This window comes from Protopterus annectens, chromosome 5.part0 (assembly GCF_019279795.1).
Source record: "Protopterus annectens isolate FY-2018-M chromosome 5.part0, PAN1.0, whole genome shotgun sequence".
Taxonomy (NCBI): domain Eukaryota; kingdom Metazoa; phylum Chordata; order Ceratodontiformes; family Protopteridae; genus Protopterus; species Protopterus annectens.
In genome coordinates this window covers 1,186,996,642-1,187,020,618 of record NC_056735.1, presented here as the reverse complement: position 1 = coordinate 1,187,020,618, position 23,977 = coordinate 1,186,996,642, and the positions used below count along the sequence as shown (strand labels likewise).

General features: G+C 43.3%; 1 protein-coding gene across 2 annotated transcripts in view; it reads left to right on the top strand.

Annotated features, from left to right (window-relative positions):
• The window catches only part of TRIP12 (thyroid hormone receptor interactor 12), a 3,849,287-nt gene that overhangs the window by 78,686 nt on the left and 3,746,624 nt on the right, over window positions 1-23,977 (top strand). For both annotated transcript variants that reach the window (XM_044071052.1, XM_044071053.1), the window contains one exon: window positions 19,820-19,890. Coding sequence is in view for 1 of the 2 variants with exons in the window: in XM_044071053.1 (XP_043926988.1) it covers window positions 19,889-19,890 (2 nt within the window). In the remaining variant the exon portion in view is untranslated. Of the gene's footprint in view, window positions 1-19,819; window positions 19,891-23,977 lie in introns of those variants that run through there.

Sequence of the window (23,977 nt, the reverse complement as noted above, 5' to 3'; positions counted from 1 at the left end):
AAGTCTGTCTGCTACATTTCTTAAGACTTCAGGTTGTGCATGTTTTGGCTCCTGCTTCTGAATGGTGGTGTCTTCGGCAACTTCTTCATTGCATGCTTCTCTGCATAGAAGATGAAGAGGATGATGAAGGAAGCACAAAAACAGGGATTGTATTATAGACAAGCTACCGTAACTGATATGCCAGACTTGTCCATGGTGAATGCCGGCAGTTGGCAGCATCCATTACATGTAGAAGTAAAGAATAGCCCGACATTAGTGACCAGAGTAGCAATTCTCTACTACATCAGAAATTGTGAATGAAGTATTCTCATGTGTTTATTTGGAGGTCCTCAATTGAATGTCAAGGTAGTTAGAATGTACTTTTTGGAAGATTGAAATTTTAAATGACTTACATTTTGAAAATGACAGTTTTTGATGCATTGGTGAAGTGTCCCTGCTGAAAAGTAAATAAACAGCTCTGTTGTGTTGTGCTGTGCAGTGCTTCCTTCTTACCAGTCTCATCAAAATGAGTTGTAATATGCTGCAGTTGCCAGAAGTTGTGCACTTTGCGTGCACAAAGCCCATACATTTTCATTAAATTAAAAACTTGCGTACTTTCATATAATTTTTATATTTCATACAGCCAGATCCCTTACTAATCAAAAAACTGTTTTTCCCATTTGCGGCAGCAATTGTAGCAACTTTTGTTTCATCCTGCCATTTCTGTTTGCAGTATCAGTGGAATCTGCCTTGCACTGCTACTGTACAACAAGCTGCTTTCCTATTATGGATGATAGTGTGCTTCACCTAAAATCAAGGTGCTCAGTGTAATAGCCTGGAACTTCTCAAATGTGTTCCACTCTTATTCTCTGAGGTGTTGTCAGTTTTGAACCTGACTAAACAGACCAGAAACACTAAGAAACCTTGATTTTCAAAATGGTATGAAATTTTACTTTTGCAGTTAAAATATTTGTTAATGGTAACATTATATTGGTTTCTAAGTTACACCAGTACATGGTGTCCTTTTTGATGCACGTTTGAGTTGCTCCTTTATTTAGCCATTACTTAAAATTTCTGAAACGTATTCTACATTTACCACCATCTTTCTAGATGTGCATTGGCTCATATGCAGTAGTGATTTAGTTCTCCCTTTGAACCAGTAGTGTCTGCTAGTTTTGAAATTCGTGTCTATTACAAGTCTTGGTAGAATATTACAAGTTAAAACTTCATCACCCTGTAAACAAAAACTTATAAAGAGCTTTGCAGTATTGAAAAGATGATCTGATGATGTTAATCTTCATTCATTACTTACTGATGGGTGTCTGTTCCGACCTCGGAACGGAGATGGCCTTATAACAAGTTCGTGCCAGTCAAGCAACTCTTGAGCTGTTTTACTCAGTGCCCCTCTCCCTGTTACCTCAGATCTTGTTTTCCGCATAGATATCAAGATGCGTTAAGCCAGCTCTCAGCTAAGTACAAAAAAACTTATCATTCTTAAAACTTTTTTTCCACAGTATTTCTATTTATTACTTTTGTATTTTTCTTCTCTCATTAGTCGCTAAACTTTTACCCCATATAGAATACATTTTTTTTTTTTTGCTTTCCTTACCATTTTGGTAATCTTAGTACCATTGTTGGTACAGGCCTTCCCTCTCTCTACCTTCTTTCCCCTTACATTTTGAGGTAGTCTAAATGCCATTGTTGGTATTCTTTCCTTTCTTCCTTTAAAAAAAAAAAAAAAAAAAAAAAAAAAGCTCTTCTATTTTTTCCTGTTTTTCGATATATAGGTATAAAGTTTGTACTTTGTGTTTTACTGGTTTATAGTAAGTAAATATTTGCTTAAGTTGATCCTGCTGTGTCTGAAAAGTAGAGAGCAGGTTTCAAACAATGCGACCAATGTGGTTGCAAAATGCCTAATTTGGACACTCATCTGTCTACTGCCTGGGTGTTCCACACTTAACAACCCTTTGCAAATTAGACATGCTGGTTGGGTAGAGCTCGTATGCTAACAGAGAGGAAAAGTAAGCTGATACTAAAAGGCCTTTTAAAAATGTTTTCAGAAGCTATTTCGGAGTCTGAGGGCTCAACCCCTCCAAAGAGAGAACACAAGCGAAGAAGTCACTCCGTTCCTTCTTTGCCTCATACTAGTGATTAAAAAGTCTTCTGAACCAAAACCCCCCTAAATTGGCACCAATGACATGGGCACCAGGGCCTCAACTGCCCTCCATAGTGCCGTCCTCTGTTCCAAGACCTTAATTATCCACTTTGGTACAGTCTTCAGTGACAGTGTCTCCGGCAGCAGCCACAGTACCGATAATGCCCACTGTACCAACCATGTCTTTATCTACCATTCCACTCCCATCCTATTCTGCACCAACAATAGTACAACCAACACTGGTCACTCCCCCCCTCCCTATACATGTTACTGGTCCTATGACCACGGTGCCAGTAGGAGAAATTCTTCCTCTGACTCGATACTCCCCTACGGCAGATCCATTTTTTGAGCAACAGTATAGCCCTTTCTTGGAACGGCCCGATTTTCTATAGAGGATATCAACCCACTCCTCCAGGAGCCTCTCTGAATTGGACGTGGTGCGACTTGTGGCTCAGCTACTGGCGGCCAGAGGGATTTCATCACCTTCCAGAACTCTACTCCCAACAGGAGTTGGGAGTTTTTCTCCACCGACTCATGCATATTCTCCTTCTTTGACCTCTGTGCAGTTATCGAAGCATCTGACAGACGCTTATTTTGGTTCCCACTTTGGTTCCACTGGTGGACCTCACAGTGGTCCGGAACTGACCCTTTGGCAATTGACTCATTCTGAGCCAAGCTATCCTCTGGATCGTGACTGGGCTGCTGGTGCAGATTTTTTCTATGGTGCAGTCTGCTACGGTTCTGGGAGTCTTGGCAGCACCAAGTCCTCTCGGGGCTCTTCCTTGGGAGTGAGTTAATTGGAGCGGGGTATGACCTTGTTGTCCTTCTCATTTCCGGCTCCCATCCCTCTTCAGGCGGGCCAGCTTTCTAAGTGATGGAGGGGGCCATTGCCTCTGTAGGCAAACCGTTGGCATTGGAGTACTATATATATCCTGCCTCTGAACCGCACCTGACACAGTCCACCACATTGGGACACCGAGCACAAGAGCCTCAAGATACCCTACCGCAGGGCTCCCTCTCTTTGGATTTCTCTTCAGAAGCCCCCGCTGAAGAAGTACCATGTAAGTGATCGTGCAAGAGGAAGCACGTGGAATTCCCCGAAGAGTGCCTCACTGAAGATGCAGACTACGATGAAGGGGAGGGTTCCCCCAATCGCCCCTGAGGATGTCTCCTTCGAAGACCTACTTGAAATTTTAAAACAGCGGGGAGGCTCGCAGCCCACCACACCCTCCTGTGAGGAATCCATATTCTTGCAGGCATTTCATGCTTGACCCTCTACTTCCTGGGTGACCCTGCTTGCAGACTAATTATTCCAGCTCGTCGTGCAGTGTGCATGGAAGATTCCTGATACTGTTGAACCAATCCCACGGAGACCAGACAAAAATTTATCCCCACCAGTTGAAAGTCCTCACTTGTCCAAAGGCCTACCAGTAGACGCTATGGTGGTGGCAGCGGCCACTAAAAAGGAGCTCACAGAGGAGAGTCATACTTTCCATCCCCAAACAGAGAGCCTTGGGCAATGGACAGATTAGGGAAGTGAGTATTTTCCTCATCGCCCTTTAGTCTTTGAATTATTTGGCACACTTTACCAGACTCCAGAGAGACTTTCAGAACTCTCAGAAACCTTAGCAGTAGCAGTCCCTGACGAGGTACGTGACAAAGTTGCCTCGCAGCTTGCAACCATTGAATCCATTTCTAACTCGTCCATGAGATTGATATCTCATGCTACTGAAGGGGTGGCCAGAGCAGAGGGTTCAGGCTTTGTCATGAGACGTCCCGCCTGGATGCGCCTTTGTGATTTTGCAGACCCCTTCAAGTTTTCTTTTCTCAGCGCTCCAGTGGAAACATCTTCCCTCTTTGGCCCAAAAGTAAAAGACACATTAGCTGGGTGTGAAAAGGATGGCAAGGTCCTGTCTGCCATGGATGTATGTTCCCCCCCCACCCCCCCTCCCCAGTGATCTTTCTCCAGGAATCAGAGGAGTGGAAAGATGTGGCACAAAAAATCCCAGGGTCCTTTCCATGACACATGTGGCATGTTTACCCCCCAGGGCAGAGGGGATCCGTATAACCAGGGATCCAGAGATTCTTTCTCTGGACAGCTTTACCAGCACTCCTGAAGTGCAGCCCGATTGCTTTCCTCTGGAAGCAGTCGGGGGACGTTTCTCTTTGCACCACCCGGCTTTGCAAAGAATAACCACAGATTCTTGGGTGCAGAATGTAATTGCCAGAGGTTACAACATACCCTTCAATATTTGCCCAAAGCCATTAAGGCACATTCCTAATGTTCCACACAGTCAAAGGGAAGAATCAGCTCCAGGAATACAAAAGCTGCTTCAGGAAAGAGTCATCCAGGCAGTCCTATCAGACCAAATAGAATCCGGATTTTACTCAAGGTTCTTTTTAGCGCCAAAACTGACAGGGGACTGGAGACCAATCTTTGGATCTCAGCATTTTAAACAAAACTTGTCAACCAAACAAAATTCCGAATGATCACGATTCAGTCCTATCCTACCCTTCCAGGAGAAAGACTGTTGGATGTGCTCAGTTGATCTTCAGGATGTGTATTACCACATAAAAATGGATAAGTGCTCCAGAAGATTCCTTTGCTTCTGGCTGCGAGCCAATCATTACCAATTCCGAGCACTACCCTTTGGACTCTCTACAGCCCCACAGTGTTCACCAAATGCATGGCAGTGGCAGTGGCTCATTTGAGACTACAAGGATTCCGTGTGTTTCCTTATCTAGACAATTGGCTCCTTACCACCCCCACCATGTGTCTACTGGTTACAGCCTTACATTACACTCTAAAAGTAGCAAGATTTCTGGTAATCTCAATAAAGAGAAATGCAGGTCGACTCCTTCTCAAACCCTGGAATTCATAGGCGCAACTTTGAACACTCAATCTTGCCTAGTCTCCCTTCCATCTCACAGACTGGAAAGATTAAGATCCCAACTTCGAGTGATACTCTCTCAAGACAAAGTTCAAGCTGGGGCTGTGATGCAACTTTTAGGATCAGTGTCAGCATCGATTGCAATAGTTCCCCTGGCAAGGCTACACAACACATCTCCAGTGGCTTCTTCTAACGTAGTGGTCTCCTTCAAATCAACTGATGTCTTTTCAGAACCGCATAACAAACCAGTGCAAACAAGATTTAATTTTGATGGATGAAGCCAGAAAAAGTACTGTGTAGTCATCCTTTCTGCCCCTCTCAGCCCAAGACCATAGTGACCACAGATGCTTTCCTGATGGGGGGGGCACTTACAGGGAAACATGGTCCAAGGCCCTTGATCCCCTCTGGAGGCCAATTTGCATATCAGTGTTCTAGAACTGAGGGGGGTGTTTCTAGCATTGCATGCCTTTCAGTCTGCCCTCCCATCAGGGACAATTGCTATCCAGTCCGACAAAATGTCGGTAGTCTGGTATATTAACAAATGAGGAGGAACCAGGTCTTACTTGTTGTGTCGAGAGGCCATGAGAATTTGGCAATGGGTGACCCCTTCCAACCGCTTCCTGATAGCAACAAACATTCCTGGGGATTCCAGTGTGATCGCAGATAAACTGAGCAGATGCATCCTTCTGCCTCACGAGTGGCCCTTCAATTCAACCATAGCGGCAAAGATCTACAGCCGCTGGGGTCAGCCTTGCTGCGACCTATTCGCACCTCCAGCAAATCACAAAGACAACATCTACTTTGCTCTAATCCCCCCAAAGGGGGGGGGGGTCCCTGACGGACGGTCTAATACACGATTGGCCCATGGGACTTATTTATGCTTTCACTCCCCTTCCCATGATCCCACAATTTCTAAAGAAGGCCCTTCTCACATCAGACCACCCTTCAAAGAACCAATTGAACCTTGGAGTTTGACACTAGTTCTGCAATCCTTGAAGCTATCACCTTTCGAACCTGCTGCCATTTGTGATATTCTTATCCTGGAAGTCTGTTTTTGGTTGCCATCCCCTCAGCAAGATGCATATCTGAACTTAAAGCCGTGAGCATTAAACACCTCTACATGGTCTTTCATAAAGATGAAGTATCACTCCAGACTAACCCTTTCTTCCTACCCAAAATTATTTTGGAATTGACTATAAATCAGACAATTGACTTACCAGTCTTTTTTCTTAGCTTCTCAAATAAAGGAGAATGCTGCCTTCATTTACTGGATGTACATAGACAATTACAATTTTACTTAGACTTGCACCACACCCCACTCATCGCATAGTTCCACTAAACCTACACCACCAAAATCCACACATGGAAACACAAAAACATTCACGGAGGCTCTCAGTAATAATCTGCTGAAGCAACAGGGGCCTCCAAAGCAGAAACGCAAGCAACCTTCACACCCCCCCCCAAACACAACCCAAATGACACATAGCCCACAGACTCAGTGTGCCACTCAACCGCAGCCCATAAGGCAAAACATTGTACCCAACACACTAGTCATAGGTGTCTCTCTAGTCAGGCACACTGACGTCCCACTCACCAGGCTAAACAAGGAGAAGGTTACAGTCAGCCGCCTGTCTGGTGCCAGGATCCGCCACATAACGCATGCAGTCAGGTCACTCCACAACAAGTACAAATATGACACTGTTTTTGTCCATGTTGGTGTGTGTGACCTGAGACGTACCTCCCTGAACTACATGAAAAAAGACATGGAAGAGCTCTCTGATCTTGTAGCCCAGGCAGGTATGACCCTAGCCCTGAGTAGCATCCTGCTGTCGCCCAGAATGATACCGCAGTACAAGGACAAAATGAATGAGTTTAACATTTGGCTAAGCTACTGGTGTCATTCTAAGGGGATCCAGTATCTGTCTGCCTGGGACGACCTAGTCGACAGACCACAATGTTTTGTCAGAGATGGCCCTGCACCTGTCACCCCTGGGATTCCGGGTACTGGTTAAGGCTCTTGCTGCCCCTATAGTGTCTTTTTTAGGCAAGGTTCAAATGACAAATTCACCACCGTAACAGAAACAGGCAAGCAAAAACTGAGGGTAATGCTACTCAATGCTAGAAGTCTAAATCTCAAAATGCACTCCCTCGAGGCACTCCTTAAAATGGAGAACATCAATATCTGCGCAGTGACTGAGACCTGGTTCAAAGCTCCAGAGAGCACCCCTGCATTACCAGGGTATAACTCATACCACACTTTTCGGCTACCTAACCTGGACCGTTACACCAAAGGCAGAGGTGCGTCCATATTTATTAATGATATCCACACCTCCTAGTTGTTCAGCATAATGCATCTGTGGTTATCCAAGTGCAACTAACTCTGGTCAAAACTGCAATCCAAATTGTAGCTTGCTACAGATCCCCCACCTCAGAACTTGTTTGCTGCCATTCTGAACACCATTGTTGAACGTTGGTCTTAAATGCCTTTCTGCTGTGCTGATTACAAAGCCATCTTCAGATACATGCCCTATTGGGGTTTCTTCTTTACCTTTTTTTCCTTATCATATTGTACTTGTGTTTTCATCCAGGAATGAAAATGTCAGTTTAGGTGTCAGATTCTTCATAAAGACCGTCATGATCAGTGTCTTCTTAGCTGAGGTGCTTCCCCTCACTATGTGCAGTGCTCAGTCTGTCAAGCGTTTGTGCCCAAGACCATTTGAAGTTGCTTAATTTTCTTATCCATGTACCTTGAGAACCACAGACTTGAGCTGTTGGACCAGATTGCTGTGGTGGAATCTTCCCATCAACGAGGGTCAGCCATCTGCCCATCTTCTGTGGATGTCCGTTAAGAAGTTAGTGAAAGCCCTGAAGACTGTACGGCGCTTGCCTCCAATTCCTTTGCTCAAACCCCATCAGAGGCTGTCATGGTACAGACTTCTCACACTATCTCAGAGGCTTTTCTGATGTCCGTTCCATACCTTGAGGGGGGAACCTCTGCTGATTATTGCTGAGCCGGTTTCCCTAGATTTTAGTAAGGGAAGAGATTCTAACTATGAATATCGAATCTCGCCAAGAGTTTGAACCACCAAGAGTCGTTCAGGCCAACAGTCTGCTGAAGAGAAAAAAAAAACACGTTACCCTGTTGAATGTGAATGGTGGAATTTTACTCTGGATCTGTTCAGTGCCTTAATGGCCTTGACGCTCCCTCAAGGGTTATCTGCCCCTGCTTCTCTACTCCTCCCTGGTCATTCACCCGGTTAAGAGGTCCAGGGAATTGAATTTCACATATGAGGATTTGGACTCTGGAGGAATCCCCTAGCTTGCTCAAGTTCATTCCCCTCTGGACTATGGTTCTGAGGAAGAGGTTTGTTTGAATCCAGACTCCCCCCTTGGATGAATTACCCTTTGGGAATGCTGTTGCTTGTATGATGGAGTACTTCAAATGGGATTTCACCCAGGTCTCTGACTTTTAAAAAATGTTGTATGAGCTTTTACAGTTGAGTCTCCTAAGCCGTCTGCTGTTCCTTCTTGTTTCGGCAGCCCTTTTGAACACCTTATCTGCTGCCTGTGATGCTTACCCCCAGCTCCTAAAAAACAACCGGTTCTACAAGGTGCCAGCGGATTGCAATTTTTTGTGCAAGTGCCCAATTGCTGATCCTTCACTGACTTCAGTTTCCTTTGACAAGACTTCTAAGCTCTTGCGTTCTACTAAGGTCCTTCCTCAGATAAGGATAGTAGGGCTGTGGAGAGGTTCAGTTAAAAAGTATATACTTCTGTCACTAGCTTGGCTTTTTTAGGGAAATTTTAATTACCAAACCCACATAACCATGTCTGTTTTGGCCGTTCTTTCTCAGATTGCTTGGGTGGTCTCTGACCTAATTGTGATGAGAAGGTGTCAACTGTTTCTGTCCTTGGATCCACCTCCCAGGTCACCCGTCTCTCCATAAAATGCCGGTGTGATGCTACTGATGCCTCTTCCAGGGCTGCTGCTTTTGGTTCTGTGATGGTGTCTCTTGGGGATGCGTCTACAGGCTGTACCTGGTGATATGAAGCCAGGCTTTTGGATGAGTCTCTGGATAATAGAAGTCTGTTTTGATGCCTTCCCAAGGTCATATTTTCCTGGGATGCCGGTGTCTGACTCTTCTCATGTTGGCTTCTGTTTCTGCTCCAGCGGATTTGTTTTGGACAGCCTTGGGTTCTGGGGTGTATGGCATCTATTATTCCCCATGCTTCTTGTTGTCAGGCTCCATATGAGGAAGCTGCAGTGGTATCTCAGAGTCAGTGTGACTTCAGCATTGCCACCTTCTGGAGTTCCATGGTCCAGATGTTCATCATGTTTCACTGTTGCAGTCATTACATTTGGGTTATCTGCTTGCAGGGTAACCCTCAGTTGGCCTGATTAACAAAGTCTTGGGTCCTGCATCAGTTGTTGTCCCTTCTTCCATGACGTCAGGGGTATAAAACATGCAGCCGACACCATTACATCAGTCTTTCTTGCCGTGCAGTGCCTGAAGCAGAAGCAGTTCGCAAGTGGCAGTCTGCCAACTCCTGAAATTTTCGTTTTCAAGTTTCAGAACCGAAGTCTTCAACGAAAGCTAAGTACCCCGTTGGGGAAACTTTTTCTTGCTCCTTTCCGATGTCAGTAAAAGTTAATAATTTCATTACTTGTGGAAAGCAAATACCTCAAAGATTTTCATTCGTACTGTATTCCTTGCCTAGGCCCTGACCACGACGTACCTTGCTGCCAGTTTTGTGCTTTATTTAATCAGCGCCCCATCCTTTGCCGGTATATTTCCACCTCTAAATATTTTGGTTCTCCGTTTAATAAACCAGAAATGTCATCTGTTAACCATCTGACTACCGGGATTCTGAAAAAACGCAAAGATAAAGACAGAGACAGGCTGCCAAGGTCCAAAACTGCCAACGACGCTTCTCTTAAGCCAGTTGCCAATTCGCCGGTACTCAGTGAGGCGCTTTCGCAGCCCCTGATACCTGCTACTTCTGATTCGCAGGCCTCTACTGAGACCCATTCGGAGTCCGGTATGCTGCGAGATGCTTAAACTATGGAACCCGCAGATGTCTCTACCTTGGATGGGTCCGGAGCCACTGTGCAGGCACCGGCTTCTGAGGGTGTATTCAGGCTTGTGGATTTGCATATTAAACTGACTCTTCCTTCTTTACTTGGGCCTAAATCTCGGTCCATACCTAAAAAAATGATGCCTAGGCCACATGTTCAGGCCTCTATGCCTAAAAAAGAAATAAGAATGGCTGAAGATCTAATGACTCTAATCAGGGGTAGCCAAACCCCCCTTCTAAGAGGCCTAGGACTGAAGTTGATTATGAATCTTCTGATCAGGATTCCGTTTTTTCTGATTCTTCTGATGATCTGCATTTGCCCTTATATACTTATGAAGATTCTGATGCAGAGGGCTCCATTCCCTCTGCTTCCCCTCCTGAGGATGTTTCTTTTGGGGAAACCTTGCATACTCTAAGGGAGCATTTCCACTGGGGAAAGTCAGGATTTTTCTGATTCAAAAAAGAGGCTTCGGGATTTCCTTCTCCTACTTCAGCATAGGCCTTTAGCTGTTCCTCCTGTACTAGACATTGTTGACGCTTTTTCGGAGTCTAGTTTGGCCCCTGATTTCCCTGCCTCCTGATCCCAGAAAACCTGAAAGATACTACAGGGTCCCTTACTCCCACAAGTTCCTTTTTACAAATCCTGTTGCAGATCCAGAGACTTATTTCACAGGGGCCCAAGGGCATTAAGACTTCTGCTAAAAATCATACCCCTTCTGATAGAGACTCCAGGGCGCTGGGTAGATGGGATAAGAAGGGTTACACTTCTGCAACTTTGGCCATTAGGGCTTTAAACTTTTAGTTTCATAAGTATCAGCAACATGTTATTGGACTGCTTAAACAGAAAATGATGTTGATTCCTGACTGTGTGGAAAATAAAGAATTACAGGATTTAATGCATTCTGCTGAACAAGTTGGAAAACATAATTTGTAATGTGGTTTTGATTCATTAGAGGCTTCTTGCAGGGCTGCTGTTACTGGGTCTGTGCTCAGAAGGCATGCTTGGCTTAAGGAGCAATCTTTGCCTGATCATGTTAAAGCTAAATTGTTGGATGCTCCTTTAAATCAGGACCGCTTGTTTGGCAGCAAGGCTGAGGAAGGTCTTAAAAAGATGGAAGATAAAGCTAAATCTATGCAAACTGTTAAAGATTTTTTACAAGTTTGGCCTCCTAGATTTGGTAGGCACTGGCCCTCTAAGAATTGGTCCTTTTCAGCCCCTTCCACGTCTTCTCAAGCCAAACCCAGACACAGCAAAAACCCCAGGTTTCAGTCCCAGGGGACACACAGACCTAAGCAGTGGGGGGCCTCCACTTCCAAATCTGGGAATAATAAGACTCCCCTCCTATGGTAAACCATCTCAATGACTTCCTTTTAAAATTTCCAAGCTCATCAACTGACTGCCCCTTTGCATGAAGAGCAATCTTTCCCCCAAAAGAATTGGGAACTCATTATCCAGGACAAATGGGTTTTAAATATAGTGTCCCAGGGATACAGATTTCACTTCCGCACGTTGCCACCACCAAGCGGGTGGCCGGACCTACCCCCAAATCAGTGGGCAGAGGCCCAAAAAGAAATACTTTCTCTCAAGCATTGGGGCTATTCAGCTGGTACCAGAAGAGGAAAAGGGACAAGGTTTCTACTCGAGACTTTTCCTGATACCCTGAAAAGACAATTCATGGCGTCCTATCCTGGACCTCTCTACTCTAAACACCTTTTTGGAGATCCCAAAATTCAAGATGCTGACTCTTCATCAGTTACTTCCTATGCTAGGCAAAGAAGCTTGATTGGCAACTCTAGATTTAAAAGAAGCATACCTGCACATCCCAATCAGGGAATCTTGCAGAAGATACCTATGCTTCAAAGCAGGCTACACGGACTATCAGCTCTCTGTACTGCCCTTTGGCTTATCTACTGCACCCAGGGTATTCACAAAGTGCATAGCTCCAGTTATTGCATTTTGTAGGCAAAGAAATATTCAAATATACCCATACCTGGACGATTTTCTAATTCAGGCAGAAAGCCAGGACATACTTTTGAATCATCTGGCTTTTGTACAAATGGTTCTAACTTGTCTGGGGTGCACCATAAACGAAAAGAAGTCACACCTGGTACCCTGTCAGCAAATTATATTCCTGGGAGAAAGCTTAAATACAACTTCCCAGATGGCTTACCTCATGCTTGAGAAACAAATTCATTTGACAACCTACTTCAAACAAGTGGCCACAAAACCCCTGCTATCTGCAAGACAAATACTGCAAGCCTTGGGGTTTATGGCCTCCTGCATTCTTCTAATTCCATATGCAAGACTGCATATGAGGAAACTACAGTGGTATCTAAAAAGCCTATGGTGTCAATATTCTCAGGATCTAGAAACAATGATTCCTATCGTACTTTGCCTATGCCTAGAGTTCCTTTGGTGGGCAGGGGCCTGCCACCAAAACAAGGGACTACCTTTCACACCACCCCCCTGCCGTCCAAACCCTAACAGATGCATCAAATTATGCATGGGGGGCTCACCTGGCAGGGAAGTGCATTCAGGGCAAATGGAACCCAAGTCAAATGCACCTGCATATTAATCAAAAAGAAATGTTAGCTGTACAGAACACTGACAGCCTTCAAGGACCACATTCTTCCAGGACAACTAATGGTAAAGACGGACACCACCACTGTTATGTGGTACATAAACAAGCAGAGGGGTACACATTCTTACCCCCTCTGCAGACTAGCCGTGGCATTGTGGAACACAGCCTTGAGCTACCAAGTGCACCTACAAGCTCAATTCCTGCCAGGAAAATTAAATACACTGGCAGACGGACTAAGCAGAAACCTCATGGATCCACATGAGTGGAAACTGGAACCAAGGATTTTCAACGTGTTGGCAAGCAAATGGGGGAGGCCAGATATAGACCTGTTTGCCTCTCCCCAGAACTGCCAATTGGACAAATTTTGCACAAGGACTCCCCACAAACAAGCCTGGAAAGTGGATGCTCTGTCCTTCAGCTGGAAAAACTTATCGGTCTATGCCCCCCCCCCCCTCTGCCTCTGCTCTCCAAAGTACTGCTAAAAATCAAACAGGACAAACCAAGGATGATTTTGATTGCTCCAGACTGGCCGCGCCAACACTGGTAGTACCCCCTCCTGCGCAGTGTGTCCTGGTTATCCCCATGGCACCTGCTTCAGACTCCTCCCCTGTTGTCTCAGCAGGAGAACCAGACTCTGCACCCTCAGCTTCTAACACTGAACCTTGCAGCCTGGCTAATTTATATAATCTCTCCTTTAACATCCCTCAGTAAGCCTGTGATGGATGTCATTTTAGAGGCAAGGAGGCCTAGTACTAGAAAATCTTATGCTGAAAAATGGAAAAGATTCTGTGCCTGGAACCAAGCTCAAGGGATGAGTGCAGCAGCGCCCAATTTACCTCAGATTTTACAATACTTAACCGAGATGCTTCACAAGGGCCTGTCTTTTTCCTCCATTAAAATCCATGCCTCAGCCATTTCAGCTCATTATAACACAGAACCTCCTCTCACTTCTCTCATCCACTGCTCAAGCAGTTCCTCAGAGGGGCCAAAAGTTTGAGACCACCCAGGAGAGCTCCACCCCCAGCCTGGGACCTTAACTTTGTCTTGGAGAAACTCACTCTACCTCCTTTTGAGCCAGCTGCCACTGCAGACTTAAAATTTATGTCTTGGAAAACAGCTTTCCTTTTAGCAATCACTTCAGCTAGAAGGTTATCTGAATTACAGGCCCTTATGGCAGTGGAGCCCTTCATCATCTTTCATGGGGACAGGGTGTCCCTCAGAACCATTCCAGCCTTCATGCCCAAGGTGATATCCAGTGTGGCTCTTGATCAGTCCATTCATTTGCCAACCTTCTTTCCAAATCCACAGAATAAAGGGGAACGGATACAGCATTCCTTAGATGTGCACAGACAACTTAGATTCTACTTGGGCAGGAGTAAACCTCAAAGGAGATCTGAATAACCGCTGGTGGCATTTGCTGCAGGGGCAGAGGGGAAGGCTATTTCAAAGCAAACCATTTCTAAATGGATAAGCCATTGCATTAATTTCTGCTATAGGTACCATGGAAAACCTATCCCACAGGGGATCAGACCTCACTCTACCAGGGCTGCATCTACCTCTACAGCCTTTCTCAGAGGCGTCTCTACCAGGGACATCCTAGAAGCTGTTACCTGGAGTTCTGTACATACTTTCACCAAGCATTATCATTTGCCAGTTTTCTCTAAATCCAGAGTGGCCTTTGCCACTGCAGTCTTGCAGGGCCTTATAGCTGGCCCTAATGCTATCTAAATTCCTCCTCCCAACCATAGCTTTGGAAATCTACCCAGATGTAATGACTGCAGCAGTGCAACACTAACATATTACAGTTGTGTATTTGTCGCCTCATAGTTAGACGTTGCCTGTTTGATTCTTAGTTAGTGTCTTCTGTGTAGCGACATGCGTGAATGGGCATTCCTTCTTTGAAGGTTGTGCATTAGGCCCGGCAAGCCAGTACGTAAAAATCTACTGCCAATCATTAGCGGACCGGAGTTCGCTGTGGCGACCCCTAACCGGGAAAAGCCGAAAGACACAAACAAACACTTGCCATAAATGTAGATGTTTGAGTGTATTCACTGTTGCAGTCCTGGTTACCCTCCCTCCAGCCCCCTAACTTCTTTTTGACTATACCTCTACTTTCCTTTACTATGCTTAAAAGCCTTTTTGTTGTATTTGCTTTTTTGTTGGAGGTATATCATTGTACATTATTTAATTGTTTCCCATTAGGGGGGCACCTGACATCTGGGGCAAGAAAAACTGATGTAATGGTGTTGGCTGTATGTTTTATACCCCTGACTACTTGACGTCACGGAAGAAGGGGCAGCAACCAACACAGGACCCAAGACTTTGTTAATCAGGCCGACTGAGTGCTACCTGCAATCAGATAACCCAAATGTAATGACTGCAACAGTGAATACACTCTTAATGTCTACATTAATGGTAAGTGTACACAACTGTACTTTCTTCCTTGTCTGAAACTCAAGTTTCAGTGGTGAATTCTATCATTCTCAATACAGGGCTTCCCTTCCAGACTCCAATTCTGCTTCAGGAACTGTGCACTGTTGCCTGAGAACACTTAGGGTGGGTGGCCTCTTGCAGCCCTATAAAGTTCCAAGGTCTCTGGCCTCCTCATCAGAGGTCGGATCATATTGAGATAAAAATGATGAGAACTCTGCAAGGTTTTAATCTCCTTTTCCATCCTAGTCCCCTCAAAGTCTTCATGGACAGTACCATTGTGCGGTCCGTCAGTGAGTAGAGGGGCACGAGGTCAGTTATTGTTTGCAGATTTGTTCTTCAGGCATAGGATCTGTCTATCCATTATCTAGTGACTATTTAGACTGTCTACATTTCTTCACAGCACAGTCTACTGGCAGACTCCTTGAGCAGGTCCAGCACCCAGTCTCATGAATGGATGCTTCAAAGAGAGGTTTCTGGATGTAGTCCATTGTTCAGGCATTCCAAAGATAGCTCTTTTTGCCTCCCCTGTGAACAGACAACTTCATTTCTTTGTTCCAGATTACTAAGTCATCTGGCTTGGAAAGTGGACACACTTGTCTTTTCCTGTGGTATGAATGTTTGTATAGCACCCCACCCCCTCATCCTGTGCCTCGTTCTGTGCAAAATTAGGCCAAAGTCACCCAAAATCTTGCTGGTAACTCCCTTTTGGCTCAGACAGCATTGGTTCCTTCTTTGTCACTTAGCCAGGGGCAGTCACCGCAAGTTAACTCACTGGATGGAGGATCTTGCAGCAAGGGATCTCTTATCCATCCTCACCTTTCAACTCTTCAAATGAAACTAAGTGATAGGGTTTTGATTCCCTTTAGGCACCTCTTTTCTAAAGACATGATCTGGGTTCTGCAGGAGGCCAGACAACCCACCACCAGAAAATAGTACATTTCCAAATGGGAGAGATTTTCTTTCTAGTGCCTCTCCTGCAGTCAGGATCCCCTGTTGGTGGGGGTTCATCTGGTTCTCTCATTTGTGTAATCTGCTCCATGCTGGGTAGCTTTAAACGAAGAATATGCTAAAACCTTTCGGCTATTTCTGCTTGTCTACCTGAAACTCCTCCTTTGTCCCTTCTTTTTGAGGGCAAACAGTTTTAGTCATCCTTCATCTCAGGCCTTCCAGAAAGCTACTCTGCCTTCTTGGGACCTTAATTTTGTACTTGAAAAATTGACAGTCTCCTTTTGAACCTACTAATTCAGCTCCCTTACAGCATTGTCCTTCATAGACAATTCTTCTGTTAGCTCTTCAGCCAAGAGAGTGTCTGAACTTCAGGCTGCCATTGCCATGCCTCCCTTTTTAGTTTTTCACAGAGACCACGTGTCTCTTTGGACTAATTCTAATTAGTAATTAATAATTAGGACTAATTATGCCCAAGGTGGTTAATGAGGGTATCGCTAAATCAGGCTATTCAACTTCATTTTTTTCCTTCTCCACAGTCTGCTAGTGAGAAGGTTTCTTTACACTTTGGATCTTTATAGACAGCTCAGGTGTTATTTAAATTAAACAAAGGCAATTTGTAACTCTGATCAGCGTTTTGTTTCTTTTCATCCCTGGACTTTGGGTTTGGCTGTTTCCAAGCAAACCATGTTATCCTGGATTTATACGGCCTTTCCCTTTTTTTTGGTACTTTTCTGTTAGCGGGGCAACAGTTCTAATGCTCTTGCAACACGCATGCAGTGATCGCACAGCTGTTAGCCCCGAAGTGGTTGTTTCGAAAGGCATTATTGTGCTGCAGTGTTTGTCTGGTTTGGCAGAAATAACAGTAGCAGTACTAGAGCTTTGCATTTGCAGAGATCATTTCAGCAATTTGTTTTATTAAACAACTTTCTTGCATAGTTGACTTTGACATAAAGAAGCTGGAAAAGCATTGGGTGTGCATTTATTTAGTTAGCGAGTAATTATTCAGACAAGTCTCACTTGTCTTAAGTGGCCAACATTTCTGTATTACCCGAGACTTTTGGTTAACCAACTTACTCATGGTTGCTCACAGATTACAAAAAGAGACGGAAGATCATCGTGAAATAATCATTTCACAATGCATTTACTTTGTAAGCGGATTGAGTACTGTATTTATTCAAAGAGCTGGTGGTCTTGAGGAGTCTGTAAAACAGAGCACATTTTAAAAGTACATTTCCATGCCATATTCTTAACTTTTGGTACCGTAGCTCAGTGCACTCCAGACTTTTAAGAGCATTATGGGGAAGCAACTTTTTTGTAAGTGTTAACTGAATAGTAAAGCAAACACGAACAATGACACCAGGGAAGCATGGGGTCCAATGCAAATGTACACGTTTGAAACAAAGATTGAGAGTGTTACAGAGCTGTTAATATAGCAGGTATGCGCATCCTTGTGGGAAGGTGTAGAACGGTATAAAACCAAAAGTTTGACTGAAGATATTAACTACAGGAATGCATTACTATCATTTCAGCGGATGTCTGTATGGTTACCTTGTTTCGGTTCGGACTAGCTGGATTTTTTTTTTTTTTTATTTCCTCCTATCCTGGCAGCAGATTTAGGCGACTTTACACTGGATAGTTTCAAAGAAAGCAGACATACGTCTGAAATGGGAGATGGGGAGGGAATACCTAAATGCAATGCTTAGCAACGCTATCTTACAGTTTCTTACATTTCACTGCATTTATTTCCCGAGAGCGTCTACGCAGGTGCAAGCACTGTTTTAGTTTAGGAGTATATACCAGATTATGTACTTCCATTATATCTTCTAAAACACATTTTTAGCATTGCATTGTGTGTCGATAGGCAATCCCTTTAATAAAATTGACATTGTCGCACAAAACTTGCAGTATTTTGTTTATATAACAAAGGATTGCATGCCCGATTACCGGCATATATTGTGTGATAGTTTAATTTTATGTTGCTTGATTCAAAATATACCTGGGCTGCCAAAGGGAATACATTTTCGGAAATGTTCTGCTGTAGTTGTTTGCACAATGATATCCTTCCACAAGAAAGGTCAGACTTTGAACTTGAAATAAAAACGCGTCTTAATCTGACAGGAACATAAGTGTGTGTGTGGTGCCCACATCATCATCAGCTATGTGATCATTGCGAGGGCGTGCTAAGATTCCAAGCGCTCATTCGAAATGTTGCTCGATAACGGAAAAGTACTTTTTTTTTTTTTTTTTTTAAACCTTTCAACCTTTCATGGCAAGTGTCCTCCTCCCACTGTAAGGACACATTCTGCTAGGGTGGTTGCCTTCTGTGGTGCCTTTTCAAGGGTTTGTACACCCTTTCCATCCTTGAGGCAGCTTCTTGGGTCACAGTTCATACTATTGCAAAACATTATAAATTGGATGTTGTTTCCAGGGCAGGTTTTGCCATGGCTGTTTTGTACGAGTTCGTTAAGGGCTGTTCTGTGCCTCTTCTGTGTCTTTCTCCGAGCTTCATTCTTAGGTCTTGAACTCTCCCTTATGTAAAGAATACTGTAACTGTGATATGAGAAGACAAAGTGCAGTTGTGTAAAATCTTTCCATAACAGTAGATGTTCTGCTCTTCACTAGTGCAGTATTCAGTCCCTCTCTCCATCCCCTTCTTTCCTAGTGCTTGTCCCTGTGCTTTTGTTGCCCTCTTGGCTGAGGGTCCCTTTCTTCCTCTTGCCTTCTGTCCATTTTCCTTTTGGATGTACATGTTCTTTTTCTCCAAGGGTATTATTTTCCTCCTGGGGCAATTCAGTTATGCGTGTTTGCATCCATACATTCCCTTTATGCTCTATGCCTTACATGGGGTGCATACTTGTGATGTACAACACCTATAAAATCTAAAGGCTTTGGTAAACTGGCCAAACATTAGGCTAGCCTTGGCAGGACATCCCTTATGTAAAATGTACTGTACAAGTGCAGAGGGGGACATCTTTTGTTGTTGTAAGATTTTACAAAATTGCACTTTGGTCTGCCATGACTCCAACTTGAAACCATGTACTCTTAATAGGTATCAAACTGCTAAAAAGCTCTGGCTAGAGGCTGACTGTTGGCATCTGCATTTCAAAGCATGCATTTGAATTCTGCAGTACTGTTGCTGCTGTTCATACTGCTACTGTTGAGTTATTACTTTTCTTGATAATCCTTTGTTGGACAGAATTGTAGTTATTTTTTCTGAAATACTTTATGCAGTGTACTGCTGTACAATTATGAGAATTACATTTAGTACTAACGACGGATACTCGACTGTAGTTTAAAAGTCAGTCCCACTTTCTCTTAAGTCACAATAAGAACATGTTTGTTTCCACAAAGCATTACTGGTAGAATGTACTTTGGTGTACACCTAGTGTAAATAGTTATGTTGTGGATCACTTTTTCTTAAGGTGAAACTGGATCCACTGACGAGTTTTGATTTAAGTATGTATGATTGATTTAGCTGGTTTGAAAATCTAATAAGTGAAACAAAGTTAATATTAAGAAAATTTTACAAAAGTGCTGCAAGTTGTCAGTTTGTATGATGCATTGGTCTTTAGAATGTGAAGTAACTTGAGTGCAGTATAACAAAATTGGTGTAATAAAACTGTTAAATAAAACATGCCAGTAGTAATGTTATCTGAAGCTTTGGTCCAATGTGCAACTTTTTTGTATTAAATTCATTTTTGTTATTGGCCCTACTGTATATTGTTGATCTTAATGTCATAATTATTTCTTAGCAGCATTGAAGGACCCAGACGCTTTACGAGAAATGAGCTGTAGTGACATCAGTATTGGTGTGACGCATTATAATGTAAGTAATTTTAGAAAATTACACTTTTCATTATCGGCTAACAGCGTGTTTTTTTTTTTTCTTGTACAGGTAATGTACTGGATATTACACTTGACAGTTTTAACACTGTAGCAAGAGCATAGACACAGATTTGTAAAGCTTTGTAGCAGTAGTTGCTGCTAACAGCACATTGCCTGAGTTCTCAGCTTTTAAGGAAGGCATGTGACATAGCTTTTTTTTGCATGTCTGTTGAGTTAATAAAATATTTGATTTTATGATGACTGTTAGTGACAGGAATGCCCATTGTAGCATTTTTAAATCTGGGATTGGAGTTCAATTTTAATTATCTAGGAAGCTGATGTCAACAAGACTTTGTCCACAGAATCAAAATTTTTCAGGCTGCTTGGCCTCTCCACTTTTCCCTTTGGTGCTGTGCTCTTAAAGAGCACTCCCCAGATCGTTTGCCACTAATGCAGCATCGATGGGAGATGTTTCTGCAGGTTGCCTGTTTTTCATTGCAAGTTACATCCCACTTTGCATTTATGCTCTAGTGGTTGCATTTTCTTCAATTTCCAGGTCACGTCCATTTTTTATTCCATGTTTGTTTTTAAGCATATAATGACTAACAATTGTTCTATTACGTTACCATTCCACCCACTTTGGTCTCACAGAAGTCCCCCCCCCCTTTTTTTTTATTTTATTTTTTTTTTTTTAAAAAAAACTCTGTGTGCTTCATTATAATAGTTCATTCTTTAGCTGAACATGTTGTATTTCTGATTTTTTCCTAGGAGTGATTATCCTGCATAATCTGTAAATGCTGTTATTCCTGGCTAAGCTGTTGGATTCTTTTGCTTTTTCAGCTGCTTTAACTGAGTGTTGTACAACTGCCAGCAGGTTGCTTGCTTTTTGATCCAGCATAGTGGTTAATATTTGAGAAATGAAGTAGAGAATACAAAAAGTACAAATCGGTATGCAATTAATAATGGAAAATGGAAGCAGAGATGTCAAATACAAATGTGGGGCAAATATTCCCTGTTGACAAACACACAGAGTATATCAAGTGCTTCAGAGAGGTGCATTTCTCAGTGCTTGGAGAAATCCACCTCTCTGAGCACTAAGATTTATGCTTCTTTCAAGCAATCCACATTCAAGGAACACAGGTATGTGTCGAGTTGGAGAAGCTCAAAGCTATTCCTTTGGCCAAGGCTTCTGTAGTGTGGACTTCTGAAATATTATCACTTCAGTTCCCAAGGTGGAGGAAGGCAAGAAGTTCCTGCCATCTGAGTAGGATTTTCCATTCCTAGCATGAAATCCAGGTTAGGGTCTCTTCCCATCTGTCCTCCAAACACCTGAGCAGTTCCAAGTCCCCACTTCGGTTAAGTAGATCTAGGTCTGTCAACATTTTTTTTAAATTTACCTTTAAATTATCTCAAGACACAGGGTGCCCATTTTTAATAGAAAAAATGTACATGTTTTTTCATTTACCTGCATTATGTATTACTTATAAGTTTTCTTTCTTTGTAACAACCATCTTTCTGTCCAGCATTACATAAATTGCTCAGTTCCCGTCTTCATTAAACCTCAGTCCTCCTGAACATTATTGTGCTTGTATTGCTCATAAAATTTCTATTTATTTCTGTGGAAATAAATAGTGGATTTCTTTGAAAGTGTGACCAAGGCCACTGATGAGGGCAAATCTGTGCACACAGCATCCTCCACTTGGCAATGGCTTTTAACACAATTCCACATTCAGGCATTACCGACAGACTTAGCAAAGTGAATGTAAACTACTACTTTGTAAGATGGGTTGCTAACTGGCTCACAAACTGGACACACTATCAAAGTGGGTGACTCCATATCAACCAGCATACCTGTTACCAGCAGGGTGCCACAGGGGTCAGTGCTGCCCCCCCCCTACTGTTTGGTATATACTTCTCAGAAGTTCAGGTCAAAACTAAAGGGTTGCAGCTGACCAAGTTTGCAGATGACTGCAAACTAGGTGCAATCATTGAATTCCCAAACGTCAGTATACTCCAGGATGGACTCACACAGACCAACAACTGGTGTATTAGTCACGGTCTCAAACTGAATGCAAAGAAATGCATCATCATACCCTTCGGCACAGTCAGTCTCCCTTTGCACTATCAAATCAGTAACAGTACCCTAAGTACCCATGAAGTGGTAAGGAACCTAGGAGCACAGGTTGAACGCGACCGGAACTTCGACCACCATGTGTCTACCGTTGTAAGGAAAGCTTTCCATGTACCCCACATGATTAATGAAGGCATTGCCTCAAGAGCAAAAGAAGTTGTATACCCCCCCAATACTCTGCACTTATCCGGCCCATAATTGAGTATAGGGCCTCATTCGGTATGTACCGTACCAAGCATGTACAGCAATTAGAGAGACCTCAGAGGTTTCTAACAAAGGATCAAGGGCCTCCAACATGTGACTTACAGGGACTGACTAAAGACCCTGTCACTATACTCCGTATTGTATAGACTTATTAGGGGAGACTCATGCCTGGCCTACAAAGCAACCCAAGACCCAAACCTAATGAATTTACTGCATATCTGTAAATCAAATGGGTCTAGGACTACCCATTCCAGGGAATTAAATATGACCTCCGATGTAAATAGGACATGCTGGAGGGACAGATTTGTCTCCCAGTGACTGCCACATCTTTGGAACAGGCTACCAATTCATGTGAAATAGAGGACCGCTATGACACTACTCAAGAGGAACCTGAATGAGTGGATGGGGCACCGTAAGTTGTTACTGGGCATAGCACCTACAACCCAGCTGGACATGGGCAGTCATCACTAAATGCAACCTTGAGTATTGACAAGTATCTGTACGGTATTACATTGGGGTGAAACGCCTAGCTTAAAATTGCTTTATGGTCGATAGCCTAGTAATCTCCTATGATCCTATGTTATTTGCTTTCCTCTTATTAAAGATCCCAGTTTTTTTTTCTCTTATTACAGTATTCAGTACTTAAAATACATTTGGTTTAGATTTAGATTTTCATTTTCATTTTCTAATAATTTATTTGGCAACCAGTAGTTCTAAAACTAATAAGACATTACTGAATTGATGCAGTTTACATCCTGTGTCCCAGCTCAAAGTAATTTTCTTAGTTGTAGTCATTTGCTCCACCAATATTTCCTTCTATAGGGATTTTCTTTTTTAATAGTTTCAATCATTAAACTCCCAAAAAACTTGTTCCCAGTTACCTCTTTCTTCACTGTCACACTTCCAACATTTGCTATCAACCTGATGAAAAATTCTTTGAGGTCTGCTTGGGGTATAAAAATACTTAAGCAAATGTTTCAAGCAACAGTCCGGAAACCTTCTTGACTTTTATGCATAGTTGGGAGACATGCATGTTCCCTTGTAAATTTATTTTCATGTCTCTCTTCCCAGTCTTTTTTAACTTCTGACTCATATAACTTATTCCCTTCTTAATGGTGGATTCTTTTCTAGGGGGAGCACAATGGTGCAGTGGGTAGTATTGCCACCTCACAACAAGAGGTTCTCATGTTCATTTCTCAGGTTGGGTTGTGTGCAGCTTGCTTGTCCTCTCTGTATTTGTGCGAGTTCCCTCCTACATTACAAAGACATATAGTAGTTGGGTTGGACACTCTAAATTGGTCATAGATGTGAACATGCATATGAGTGTGTGGTATGGAAGAACAACTGTGGCAGGGCTAGTCACCTGGTTTTGTGAACCTTTGCTCTAAATGATTCACTGTTGAAATGACACCCCGACCTTGTGTGTAAAAATGGGAACACGAGTTATGGATGGATTCTTTTCTAGATTCAACTAAAAACTCTACCAGAGCAGGTCTTTGACTCCCCTATCAGTTTTTCTTTGCCTATGCACTGATATGGAAGACAGACTCCAACCTGGAGTTCAAACTTCATTTTGGTGTCATCCCACACTAACTTTCTCCTCTCCAGTTATTTGCTCTAAGTACCTTCTTTCCTTTACTAGCTTTCTCCAGTAAATTCCAAACCCTCTTGAATATTTTCTGTCCCCCCCCCCCTACTTGCAGTCATCCCTATTGGCAAAATCTCCCTTCGCCATTCCTGCTTTGGTGTAGTT